This window comes from Scleropages formosus, chromosome 25, assembly GCF_900964775.1.
Source record: "Scleropages formosus chromosome 25, fSclFor1.1, whole genome shotgun sequence".
Lineage (NCBI taxonomy): Eukaryota > Metazoa > Chordata > Actinopteri > Osteoglossiformes > Osteoglossidae > Scleropages > Scleropages formosus.
In genome coordinates, this window is record NC_041830.1 from 5,898,918 (window position 1) to 5,913,387 (window position 14,470).

General features: G+C 41.0%; 1 protein-coding gene across 1 annotated transcript; it reads right to left on the minus strand.

The window, feature by feature from the left end:
- Positions 1–7,850: 7,850 nt before the first annotated feature.
- LOC108928132 (endonuclease domain-containing 1 protein-like) lies at positions 7,851–10,332 on the minus strand. The gene is made up of 2 exons (XM_018741913.2): positions 9,866–10,332; positions 7,851–8,733 (listed from the first exon to the last, which is right to left on the minus strand). The coding sequence occupies exons 1-2, from the start codon at positions 10,136–10,138 to the stop codon at positions 8,119–8,121; spliced, it is 888 nt and encodes a 295-aa protein (XP_018597429.2). The 5' UTR covers positions 10,139–10,332; the 3' UTR covers positions 7,851–8,118.
- Positions 10,333–14,470: the final 4,138 nt, after the last annotated feature.

Below are 14,470 nucleotides of genomic sequence, written 5' to 3' on the forward strand. Positions count from 1 at the left end.
ACGTATTTGTCCTTGTCCTGATTAATGAATTCTTATAAATTTGCATTAGCTGAATAACAGAGAAGTCACTCCTTAAATTCATATTTAGCCATTGATTTCTTTCTTCCCATTAGTTATGAGGATGTTTCTCAAATGTGTTTTTTCTTCTTTTTTTTTATTTTACATGTATTCACATCTGTCCTACAGAACTGCACCTGGTGCGATGTTGCATCGCTTCTTCTTCCCTCTGAGGTTCTGTTTCCTCCTGATATAAACTTTAGCCTTCTGTTCTGGTGGAACTCGAAAGCGAAAAAAGACTAAAAAGAGTGCATCTAATTTGCCCTTCAGGAGGGCTTTTAGGCTGTCAGTACAGAAGAAGGGGTTGAGAAATGGCAAAGGGAAGCATTATGAGTGTGTAAGTCAGACCTAGTTAGAGCCCCTCTTGCATCCGCTTGATTTGAGCGACATGCCTCGGAGGTCGGAACGGTTGTGCTAGATTCGGGAAATGTTTTTCGGCTGCAAAAAAAATGACACAGCCCAGTAAGAACCGCTTAATCTGGTGCTTTGAATCTCATTTCATTATCGAGAACTTTTGGGACCATTCACTTTAGAAGAGAGCACTACTCTCTAAAAGTTACTCGCATTTGTTCACGTAGCAGAGAAATTTCTCCAAAGCAACTTGCAAGGTTAAGGTGGCAATTATTTGCCTGTTTATACAGCAGGGTAATTTAGGGTAAAAACCTTGCTCAAGGATATTACAGCTGGGATTCAAACCTATAACCTTGGGATTTGAAGGCAGTAGCTATATCACTATGCTACAGCCTAGTCCCCTACTTTCCCTTCAATAAATCACAAACCCCAAAAATTATAAGGCATGACCTGTTGCTAATGACAATAGGCAATGAAGTATACAGATAGTACAGTAAACCTCTTGAGAGTAAGTGTACCAGTACATTTTCTGTGGCTGTGGGTGTGTGAGTGTGTTTGGTGCCATCTAGTGAAGACTGACTGAATGAGGATTGTCCAGCTGGGATGTGTGATGTGTGTTCTGCCAATGTCCTCTTCCAGTGTCAATTCACTTCACATCCATTGAAGGGCAAAGAAGCATCCAGCGATGCATCAGCATAAATGGCTGGTTCTCTTTTATCACTTAAATGCCGCAGCCTTCATTGAGTATGACTTACACACACATTGTCTACAACCGCTTGTCCCAAGCAGGTTGGGGGGGGGTGGGACAACCAGGGCAGGATGCCAGTCCATCACAAGGCACCCCAAGCAGGACTCAAACCCCAGACCCACCATACAGCAAGCCCCAGGTACCACAACCCCCAAAACAGCTTACAAAAATGCAACTTTGTAAGTGATACACCTAATGTCTGTATGCTATCCAAACATTTGAGAATGAATGAAAATGAGAATGGGTTTTACTGGCCAAGTGTGCTGACGCACACAAGGAATTTGCTATTTAAACACAGACATTGTCTTACCTCTGCTTACAACTGATTTTTTTTTTTTTACTTCAATTTATTGGAAACAACAGGCTGTATTCAGTCCACCAAACTGAGGATATAAACTTGCGATCTGCATTCTTTTGATTTAGTCCTTGCTCATGCTATAATACTCCTTAGTAAGGTATTTACCCTGAATTATTCCAGTGGCACCATTCCTCTTTTGACATGAAACCATGCCTGAGGTTTCTGAGTCAGGATTAACTTGGTGGCACATAGAACAACAATAACTCCAGTGGCAAACGGGAACGAACACACACTCTTTGAAACCACTCATCCCAAGCAGACTTGTAGCAAACCAGAGCCTAACCCGGCAACACAGGAGGGGACATACCCAGGATGGGATGCCAGTCCACCACAGGACACCCCAAGCAGGGTTCGAACCCCAGACCCACTAGAGAGCAGGACCCAGTCAAACCCACTGTGTCACTGCACCCCCTCCGAAAGCCATCTTTGTAGGAATTAGGTTCAAACTGATTTAAAAAAATGCGCTTCAGCTCGAGATTCCGTTTTGAACTGAATATAACGATGGTTAAGAGCGCATCTTGCAAACTGAAAGTGGTCCCGTCAAGTTCTGCTGTCGCTGTACCACCCCTGAGCAAAATATTTTTAAAACAATTTGCTCCAATTAAATACCAGGCTCTATAAATAAAGGTGCTGCAGATAAAAGCAGTAGCTGCACTGTGAGATTGGACCAGTACATGAATATTTGTTTTGCACAAACCTCTCGTATCTGAGGTTTGGCCAACGTCTTCCTGCAGTTTCCCTTCCTTTATAGAGTTATAATTAAAACTGGGATCTTTGTGTTGCCACAGCATAGCAACTGAAGTTCTGAATACAAAAATGTGGTCCTTTTCCTTCTACGACTTTACTAGCAGGCCTGAATGCATAGCTGTAATGCTGAAAGTTGTAATTGTTGAGCTTATTGTACGAACTGATAAAATACCATACGTAATAATTTGGAAACAAAAAAAACTTGGTGTATCTTATCGAAATATGCACTATGTCACCATTCCTATATCATGAAAATTCACACTAAGTAGATTTAATGATTTCATCTGAGTGATAAATATATAATACTACCACATTACAGCAGAAATTAAATCTAATATCTACCTTTACTGATACCTGGGTATTAAATGTAAGGGTCAGGTCTCCAAAATGTAATAAAATGTTATACTGCATTGCACAGTTGCAGTTTTACTCTTTTATGGTTCTTGTTTGGTGTTGGGGGGCATGGTGGTGCAGCGGGCTTGGCCGGGTCCCACCTTCTGATGGCTCTGGGGATTGAGTCCCACTTGGGGTGCCTTGCAATGGACTGGCATCCCATCCTGGGTGTGTCCCCTCCCCCTCCAGCCTTGCGCCCTGTGTTGTCAGGTTAGGCTCTGGTTTGCCACGACCCCCCCCTCAGGACAAGCAGTTTCAGCCTGTGTGTGTTTGGCGTTATATATGAATTACAGTGTTACCATACTTTTACTGTGTTTTGCAATTTTGGCAAGTTTTCTTTTCCATGTTGTGATCCTGAATCTTGCAATGGTACCTGACATGACAAGAGCAATCTATTAAGCAATGACCCTGAAAAATCTGAAATTGGCAAATTTAAGATATTTTTATAATTATTAAATCTTACTGAACATTGAACAGTTCTTGGGAAAAAAATCTATTCAAACTAGAACTTTTTTTTGCAGAAACTTGATAGTATATTGGCATCAAAATGTGAGCTGGTGTAGTGCTTCTGATGCTTTTATACAAAGCAGCTCCATGAAAGGCTTGACACTTTTCAGCTTTTGCATTCACTTTAATTCTTTCATGCTCCATCTTTTATGTTTATGCTGATATGTTATTGTTAATGTTAATTGAAATTTCCTGCTTTTGAGCCAACAACTGATGTTTTGGGTTTTCAATACAAGTAATGCTTACATTGTTGCATTGAATTGAGCTGCCAGAGTGTTGTGCCATTTTCAATGGGGTTCTTTTTCAATGTATATTGTTACAGAGCAGCTCGATCTACTATTCTTTCCCTCCTCTGTTTTTTTTTTTTTTTTTTTTTAAATAAAATAGATTTTCCATTTGATCTTTTGCATGCTCTTAGACCACATAATATAGGGGTCATGTAAACTTTGGAACTTGTGGTTGTTGTACTTGACTAGTGTATGGCCAGAGAAAAACAGTCAATGCCCTGACCCTTTTCAAATCTCAAATCCCAACTGGCATCCTAATAGGTTTGTTTTTTTGCCCTGGATAATTGACATCGTAAGCATCATCAGGACTTGACCTACAATTTCTACTATATATTAACCTCTCAGAGTACAGAGTCACTGTGGGTGACTGCAGCCATTACAAAAGCTTATTCTTAGAAGACCTTTTAGACCTGAAAGGAAAGATTGTTTGGAGAGAACTAGATGATTGCTTGTTATTTGTTATGCATTTTGTTACTTGGAAGGGCTTCTTATTTTGAGCAAATAGACCTTTTTCTCAGTATGGATATTTAATGGCAGTTACAGTAATACCTCGCCCTACGTCGTTAATTGGTTCCAAAGGGCGCAACTTAAGTTGAAAAATGACGGAAAACGAAATAACCCCTAAAAAACCGATTTTAGACCCCCATAAACCCCTAATAAGCATTCCCCTTAAATGTATACACTTCAATTAATGCTAAAGTAAAGAAAAAACAACAAAAAAATGGCAGGTAAATAAGGCAATTTTTTTATTGTTAGGCTTTTAATTGATTTTACAGATTACAATATATTATTTTATATATTTTAACGTTTATTTTTATTTGATTTCACACTTTTTTATTGTTTTTAAGTGATTTTTAAGTTTTTAACAATTTTTATTATTTTCGGCTGACTGACGTAAAGTCGCGTCAGCCGAATGAAGACGAGTTGTATTTTTCCATTTAAATTTATCAAAAAACCGACGTAAAGTCGAAATTGATGCAACACAAAACGACGTAGGGCGAGGTACTACTGTACTTGCTTTTAATAGATTTTTGCTGCTATAGGGTGTGACACCAATAAATCCCGTATGTTCTGAACCATGGACCAGTGTGTAACAGTCACCAGAGATTCTATTATACTGTCTTTGCCCCGCAGTTATTGAATTGTTATGGAGTTGACAACACACAAATCTAATAGGCATGACTACAGTTCAATATACCATAAGAGGGTTATTTAATGTTGTGCTTTTTCATCTACACCTAAGGTGGAGAACAAGGGTCAGTTAGTGACCATAAGAGTCGTTAGTCTGGAGTCAGAGGATTAGGCAAGTTCTCGGTATTGCGGACAGGCGAAGGGTTGGTCGATCGGCAGACGGGGTCAAAACGGGAATCCATGGGCGAGGTCAGGAGACGAGGCAAAGAGTCGGTCGAACTGCAATCGGAGTTGAAACGAAGATCCATGGACGTGGTCGAGAAACAAAGCTAGGGGGGTCAAAACCAGAGAACGTGAACTGAGAACTGGAGATGCGTATGAGCAAGGAGTCACAAGGGAGAGCGGTTGTCCCTGACGAGATTCCGCGAAGGCATGGGAGCTGAGGAGGGTCTTTTAAAGGGTGACCGGTTAATCGGGTGCTAGAGCAGAGTCAGGTGTTGTCAGCTGAGTTGTGGGCATGGACGTGACACTGACAGGCATCAAGCCACTTCACCTCACTTGTCCCTGGCCCTGTGCTTCTGCCTCTTTCCCCAGCCCTGACTCCTCGTCCCCATATCCTGAGTTACTTGTCTACGACCTTCACTTAGACTTTGACTTGGACTTCGGATCTTCCCCCTGGAACAATGTTTGTGCCTTCATTCTTTGACCCGCACCTGTCCCAGACCACGATTTTCACTTTGCCCTTCGGACAACTGCTCAAAGATCCCGCACTTGGGCTCTACCACCTGTTCTCTGCCCTTGTGTGTGACAGTCATACATTAGAGGACATCAATTCATCCAGAACAGGTGTTTTTGGAATGTGGGAGAAAACCTGGAGGAAACGACACAAACACAGGCAGAACTTGAAACTGAACTCATCTGCAGTGATGTTCTGAAGTTCCGGACTTATTCATTCATCATATGCGGTGATAGCCATGTAAATGACCATACCTGTCACCACAGATCATCTTTTTTTGTAATTTTCAATTCAATCTAGAATGAATGTTTTTGTCACAATCAATGCCTGCAGTACTTCCATTGCACACCACACATGCCTAACAATTCACCTAACAGCCGGGACAGCTGGTAGCCTAGCGGTTAGTGCTACTACCTTTGGATCCCAGGGTTACAGGTTTGATCTCTGGCAGTAGTATTCTTTAGCAAAGTACTTACCCTGCCTTGCTCCACTAAAACTCCCAAGCTGCTAAATGGGTCAATAAGTGTACCCTTGGTATTGTAAGTTGCTTTGGAGAAAAGTGTCAGCTAAATGAATAAATGTAATGTGACTATAACAGAACTCGGCACATGTGAAATCAACATAACAATTGCCAAGTGAAACTGTAAACAGGAACAGGAAGCAAGCTGTCTGGCAGATTATTAATCAGTTCTCCAATGCCTTGCTGCTGGTAACCTAGTGATCCTTGTCTTCCAAAGTTCCATTTCCAGTGTGTTTCTGTCTCCACCAGTTCTCCATTCCCTCAGTACCATGTTCTAGCCTGTGTCTATGTTATTCCTCTGCGTACTAACTTTGGTCACATAACCCTGTTCCACTTGCTGTCCTTGTAGGAACACCTTGTGTACTTGTACTGTATATGAACTCTGGGTGCAAGAATGTCAGTGTTTCCTCAAGTATCGTTTCTTTAAAGTACTTTGTCAGAAATGTATGCCAAATTTGACTTGCGCAGATATATGCTAACACTTCTGCTTTGTAAGTTCACGGTAGAACAGCAAGTAGTGCAAGCAGAGGATGTAGGTTCGACTCCTACTCAGTCCGTGTGGAGTTTGCATATTTTCTCCGTGTCTGTGTGGGTTTCCTCTGGGTGCTCTGGTTTGCTCCCACAGTCCAAAGATATGCTGTTCAGGTTCCCCCATAGTGTGTGAGTGACAGAGAGAGTGTGTTCCACTGATGTATGGATGAGTGACACAGTGTAAGTAGTGTATCTAGCAGTGTAAGTCACCTTGGTGATTAAGGTGTGTGGGCTGATGACACTACACAGAGTTCGTTGGAAGTCTTTTTGAAAAAAAATGTCTGATAGATAAATAAATGTAATGTAAAATGTAGAAGACATTCTCACACTTTACATCCATATCCGGACATTACAGTAATACACATCCGCGTCTATGTCACGCCCGGACATTAAAGTGTTAAATATTCCAAACGGTACTTTCAGTTTTTGTGACTAATAATTTTGAATAAATGACTTAGATTTGGGGGGAGTGCGGTGGCGCAGTGGGTTGGACCACAGTCCTGCTCTCCGGTGGGTCTGGGGTTCGAGTCCCGCTTGGGGTGCCTTGTGACGGACTGGCGTCCCGTCCTGGGTGTGTCCCCCTCCCCTTTCGGCCTTACGCCCTGTGTTACCGGGTAGGCTCCGGTCCCCCGTGACCCCGTATGGGACAAGCGGTTCTGAAAATGTGTGTGTGTGTGACTTAGATTTGTGCTAAAATAGCTGTATTCTCCATAAAATTTATAATCTCATCTTCTCTGGGTTGAAAGGGCAATAGCCCAAGGCTAATTTATTAATGTATTTTTTACTGCAGACAGGACCATTTAGGCTGCTTACTGTTACTAGCAGCACTGCAAGTACAGCACCTTTGAGAGTATATACTGTACAGTATAAGTATGTTATAACAAAAATATAAATATCAGTAAATATAAAAATACTTGATAGAAATCTGACATTTGACAGTAGACATTTTTATTTTTTTATTTTAGACATGTTCACAACTTCACAGCTTCTCACTTTTTTAATTATTCTGTTTGGTTAATATTAAGCTTCATACATGAAAGCTGATTTAAAAAAAAAAAAAAGACAACTAAGTAGTAGCAAATCAGCTTTTTGCTTTTTTCTATTGACATTGGAAAAGTTAGTATTAACAGACTTATGAAAAAATGCAACATTACAAAAACTGATAAGTTGTACCAGATTCATAAATTATTTCAGCAGAATTATGATCTTGTATAGTGGTTTTTCCACTATGCAGGAATTGCTATGCATTGTTGTGCATCATTTTAACATATATGTAATATATGTTGAAAATATATCTAACGTTCAACAGGGAGTTTTAAGTTGAGCCGTACTGTGTAAAACACATTACTTATGCGCACACACACACACAATATGTGCAATCGCTTGACCCAAGCGGGGTAACGGCAAACCGGAACGTAGCCCGGCAACACAGGGCACAAGGCTGGAGGGGGAGGGGACACACCCCGGACGGGATGCCAGTCCATCACAAGGCACCCCAAGCAGGACTCGAACCCCAGACCCATCACAGAGCAGGACCCGGCCAAACCCAAAGCGCCATCGCGTCTTCCCATTACTTATTCACATATTCCTCTATAACATATGCTTACTGTAGAAATATCCTGATATTATAGATTGTGCATTTCACACTTAATCTTCTCTTTTCAGATGAATTGTAGAATTGGAAATGCATGTGCTAAAATCTTCTTGCTGCCATACAGTTCTGAAACATTATTTCTGACAAGGTTTGACTGCTCAAGGCTGAGAGCACTGGTTGTAGAACACGCTGAAGGGCACCCCAAAACGCTGCTTAAGGTACATTTCCAGTGTGTCCAGGGGCATGAACCTCACATCATACCCCCGGGTCCTTTTGCTCTTGTTCCTGTCTATAGGGACTATTTCCTCCGTGCTGTTTGGATCATTGCGGCCTATGGCAGCAAACGTTGGAAAAGCAGACGTGAGACTGGATGGAAGGTTTAAGCTATAGCTAGGACAGCAATAAGCTGACCACAGGTACTCTGGAATACCGACACGGTGTTCCCTCAGCCACTTTTCCTCCCGGTAGGGGATGACCCCTGTCACCACATAGGCTTCACCTTTGCAATAAGTGTTGAGGAGCTGGCTGACGCGCTTCTCCATCGACGCCCAAGGCCCATCGTTGGACTTTTCCTTCTGTGGGACCACGTTGGTGAGTGTAAATGTGGATTCCCTGTCCTGAGGGTGTTGATGATGCAAGCTGGGATTCAGGTGGCCACGGGTGTAGCTGGAGTTGATGTAGTCCAGCTGAATGGCCTGGCTATCTGCCACATTCTGATCCACTTTTCCTGGTGGAAAGGGTATCATGTTGCCATCTGCTTTGGAGTTGGCCAGCTAGAATAAAGATGTTTATGGCTTGTCAGCATGTTCATTTTCATAAATTAAATATTGAAAAGATAGTGTAGGAGAAGTCATGTAATAGACGGATGGAGCAATACAAAATATTCATTTTGAGCACATTTTTGAACTCGTTTAAAACTATGAGTTAGCAAAACTGTAAGTTGCTTTGTTTAAAAGCACAGTATGGCAGCTACAGTGTGTAATGTTGCATAGAGACAGCAATGAAAGTCATATGTTTCTGGCATTTTAAACTGGTATCTTCCTTGAGAAGGTGAATGCTATGCTCTCTAAAAAAAACTAATTCTCACTTCCTCCTACATCAACAAAACAAGGGCATGTGACCAAAAGACTTGAATTTTTTTTTTTCTCTATTTTGAGAAAACCAAAACCACAGAAACCATAAGAGCGCGAAAGCACTAACGTAAGAGTGGAATTTAATTTTGTACAGTGCAGTTCCCAACATACTGCGGAAGCGCAAACATGCTGATGATTGGCAGCAAACAGCCCCCCTTCCTTCGCTTTAGGAAAGCAATTTGGTCGAGACTTAGAGTAAGACCCTTCTTTTTTTCGGGCCCCGGAAGCACGGCTCCGTTCTTAACGTACACTAAGTAAACTGTTGGCATGTGCCTAATTTAATTAGTCGATTCCCAGAACAGATGAGTTTGTTATGCACATACACGCTCAGGAATGAGAGTCTAACTCCACTTGAATGATTTGCTTTATCCTTTGGCAGAAGCGACTCAGTCCGTTGGTTCTCAAGTTTGGCACTTTTACTACTTCGTGCAACACATACATCGTCGCTTTACTCTGAGGACTGCGCTTCTTTCAAGTTCCAGAGAAGCAATTTTCATTTGATTTCTATATTTTCTCGTTTCTTTTTTTTTTTTTTTTCCCTTTAATTAGGAATTTCTCTTGCTTCCAGGACCCATATCCTCACCGAGACATAATTGCACTGCTGCCACACACGATCTGTGACCGACAGCTTTTGTCTTTTCTGCAAAATCGGCTTTTCAATGCATCACGGTGTGTGTGTGTGTGTGTGTGCTGCTCCAAAGAAAGCTAACTTTCTTGAGAACATGGGCAAAGATTCATGCTGTAAACACAGGCCAAAGAGTCTTGAGTCTACCTGCGGCTCAAATTTCCACTCCTCCTTGGGCCGCTTGCCAGTCGGTGTGGAGAACACATAGGCGGAGAACCAGGGTCTGCGGTGTGTCCGGCTGTACAGGGTGGCGAAACGATGCTGGTTCAGGTAGCGCTGGCAGATGGGGACCCCCTGGAGCCCCTTGGGGGGCCAGGCGCTGTAGAAGAAGCGTGTGCAGGCAGTGAAGTTCCCCACGTCAGCCTCGCAGCAGCACCAGACAGCAAGAGCTAGAACCAGAGTCCGGCAGAGACGCACCATCCTGGAGCCAAGTCAGAAGACGACTGTCTGGCACAGCCCATAAAAGAATGACTCATTTCATGCCCCTGTCCTACCGGTCTGCTGACATTTCTGATTTGCGTTTCCCCGTGGCTCCCAGCACATAACGTTCTGCTCTTTAGGATATCGCAATCAAGACTGCAAACTTGATGTTGCAAGCGGGCAGCCGAGTTCCGCATTGTGGTGAAATGGCTGCCCTTCGGCAGGAAAAAGCTGCATGACATTCGTCTCACGCACACATTTCCTGTTCCTGCCGTTGCACGCGGGAGGTGCGAGTGTCTTTGGTGCTGCAGGGATTCATCTTGCAAAGTGGGTTTGGGAGCATGTTAATCCGGGAAGAAAATTTTTTACACAATCGGGGCAGTGATTCATAAAACCGACCAACCAAACTACACAGATTTATCTTTCCAACAAGCTAAATCCTTAGGTTACAGCTCATTCCTGATTCAACTTTAAACAAGTGATGCATTTAACCACTTTTTTTAATCAATGTTATTAATGTTAAGAATATTTACTGTATGGCTAGTCTTTGGATTTGTAACAGGGGCAGTTGCTGATGTGCTTCCCAGATTTACTTCTGACAAGTAAGAATAAAAATGTCAGAGGTTATTGATAAATGCTGCAGTTGTTAGGTGTTATTGCTCACAACAAGCTATTCATTTCATTTAGTTATTCTTTAACATTAAAGCAGCAAAGATTTTCAGAATAAAAGTTCCACTGTTTAAAAAGTATTCTCATATGAATCTTATTCAGGAAACAATAAATCTGAAATAAAATGCTATAAAGTATTATTTTAATTCATGGAAGACAATGTGTAGCTTTGTACAAAATACTACAGAAAACTACTGTTTTCTGGATAAAGGCTTTCAGAAATTCAGTCTTGCATTTATACAAAGGTCACTCTTGGACAGTGCAGCACTACTTCACTAGTGTTGCAGATCAGACCAATTTATACCATTTGAGTTTCTAGTCTCAGTGCTTATAAAGTATTTTTATAGACAAGCAAGTTATGCAGCATAATGTTGGGTCCTTCACAAATATGTTTATCTGCAACGGGTATTGATTCCTTTAATGTAAGAATTTTTGATATTCATGCAAGGTCAAACATTATTTGATGTGTTAAGCTTTTGCATTGTACTTTTGCAAGAAACAACTGGTATTTTGTCATCACGAATTTTCCCATGTACTCCTTTCAGAACACCAGTCCGGAAGGGAAGGAGCTGAATTTCCATAAAGTGACGCGACCCACAAAATAATTTCGCCCTTAGAAAAGCAGAAGTCCTAATTCTTTCATCTGGGACACAAAGGGACAAATAATCTTAGTTCAGCTCTTTAAAAGCACATTGAGTGTAACTTACAGTATATTTCTCACAATGATACAATGCATTTAAGATGCTTATTTAACCAAGAAAATTCGGTGCATTGTTAAGCGTGTAAGAGTAGTTCTCCTGTTTAATTAAAAATATCTGTGTATGTGTTATTTGTCCTATTAATCCATACAATAACACTGTTTTTGGTGGAGTAAATGCCTCAGAAAGGAAAAGGCCTTTGTAATACATGATGGGAAAAAATGGCATATATGAGACTATCAATCATAGGGTATCTGTGGTGGGATTATCATAGCTCTTTGACCACTTTGACAACTTTGTGAGGTTGGAGGAGTGAGATGCAGGTAAGGCTGATGTGACAAAGCTCAGCACTGAGAGCTTCCTGGAGATCTTACACCCAGAAGTTATCCATAACGCCTTAAATGTTGGATCTCAAGACTCGCAAGATTCAAGATAAGCCCCTGGAACCATTCAAAATGCCTTCTTCAAAACAGACTCTATCATGTGACAGAGGGGTGCTGGTCCTATAAGATGCCTTGGTATGTGTATCACTACCTGGATGGAATAAATTTCCAACTGGCTATTTTTTTTGCTGCTGGATGTAGCAGTGGTTTGGATCTTCTACGTATTTCAGCGTTGCTGCATGGGTAAGAAGGGGCAGCTCACACAACACTGGGACATTGTCAAAAGGTGAGTGTTTCACAAAATGATTTACACCACACACAACATGCTCAGCGGATTGTCACGCGGAACACAGGGAGCCGGGATGGCTGAACCCAAGTGCAGCGTTGTTCGTCAGAAGTTGAGGGAAGAGGCGAGTTCTCAAAACCAGGGACAGGTGAAGGGTTGGTCGATCGGCGAACAGGACAGGAAGGAGGATCCATGGACGTAGTCGGAGAACGAAGCAAGGAGTCAAAAAAAACCGGAGATTGTGAACAGAGCAAGAGTGTGTGCAGTAACACGAGAAAGGGCGGTTGTCCCAAACGGGATTCCGCAGCGGTACGGGAGCTGAAGAGGGTCTTTATAAGGTGAGTGATTACTCATGAGTTAGTGCGGAGTCAGGTGTTGTTGCTTGTGCTGTGGGCGTGGACGTGACACGGAAAAGCTTCTTTTCCCACAGTCGATAAAAGCTTAATTTCATGTGGAGCCCAACAATATTTTCAGAGCGCTGATATAACTATTATAGCGGAAGTGATCCAAAGCGGTCCAAAAGACTTGCAAGACTTGTACGCAGGTTTAAAAAATACATTTCATTTAATATGCAATTTATGTCTGATAGCAGATGAGAGGACGTAGATCTAAATGATTGATTTGATAAACAATACTGGACTGGTTAGCTAAATTCCAACATACCTTTGAGGTCTTAAGGCCCAGAGGTTCCTATAGGTAATTTTAGTGAAAAATCTGATTTCTAATTTCAACATAAACTGTGCTTTATGAACATCCATATGATTCTTTCATTGAAAAATATCAAATCACTGAAGAATAATCTTTTCCGTATATGCCCATCGTCATAACAATAATCACAGATGCATTTAGAAAATAGTATTTATATAATTGTGTCACTGCGTGAGAAGAGCACTCCATAAAAATAAATTGAATTGATTTGAATTGAATTGAATTAGCATATGATATTAGTATTTCATATATTAATATAAAATTGGATAGTGTTTAAAAGATTTTAGAACCTCAGCATATCACAGAGCTTACTGCCCAAATCATGATTTTTTTCCCCCACATTAAATAATATCCTCAATTTCGTTATAGAAATGGTGGTTGAAATTCTTTATTGTATATTAGTCATAAAACATTTAAATGAGCAGTACATTGTCTGGTCTCAATTTTTATTCAATGTCGACAGATGAAAGATACTGCATTTGGAAGTGACAAACTTATGAGGGTAGTAAATCAACAGGAAATTACGCCAAAAAATCCTGCAGATGAGTGTTTCTACACTACTCTTTCACAAATCCAGTGGTATTGCATATCACATGACCCATCCATCCAGAAGTTCTGTTCTCCAGTGAACGTGCTAATATGTCCACAGTCTTCGCCCAATGGGTTTACTTCTTTCCAGTCATCTGGCTCCCCTGGTGCACCAGTCCTTGGAAGCCAATACCTGTGATCATATTTATTTATGACATATTACAAAACCTTTATAGATCAATGCCTGAAATATGATGATGACAGTTTCCATGAGCAACTATTCAAAATGTTGCAATGTGTTTGTATAAACACTATCACCAGCCATGCATTTACTGGATTTACAAGACATGCCTAGCGACTTAAATCTGCCGGAATTTACTAGCATTCTATGCTTCGAGACAGTTTCAAAATAGCTACTTCATAAAATACAGCTATTGTATTGAGAGCATACATTTCTAAACTAGTTTAAGGTAAATGATTCATTCTTTACTGGAAGGTGTCAGTGACTGCAGTGTCATCCACCCAGTGCCACTCTCCTTCTTTCTTCAAGTCAGACATTCCTATCCAGAACCTCTTTCCCTCATGGTACACATTCTGAATTGTTACTGACACAAACATCTGGCATGGGAGACAAAGTGAAAAAGAGTTTGTTCCATAATTTTTATTCAGACACAATGGGTGTGATTGTGACCATTTGAGCTACCCGTGGGCAATAAAAGTAATATATTTTGAGTGCATTTAGGGGATTTCCATCCATAATTTCTGACCCCTTCTCTACACTTAAAATGCTTGTTTACAGTATACATTATATAGTATGATACAGAACTATATTTAGTGTATAGCAGTAAAAAATTAAAAGGATGAAATGCACCATATGTACAGTATATTGTACATATAGTTTGGCTTACATGGTCATCTGTAGTTTACAGTTTTATTCTTAGTACTACTGTACTAATTTAAATGACTAGCTAAAGTTATTGAAACCAAAATTGCAATTGTTATGGATGAGTAAACAAAATGATAAGGTATAAATAACAGTTTCTTGCAATTTTACATGCAT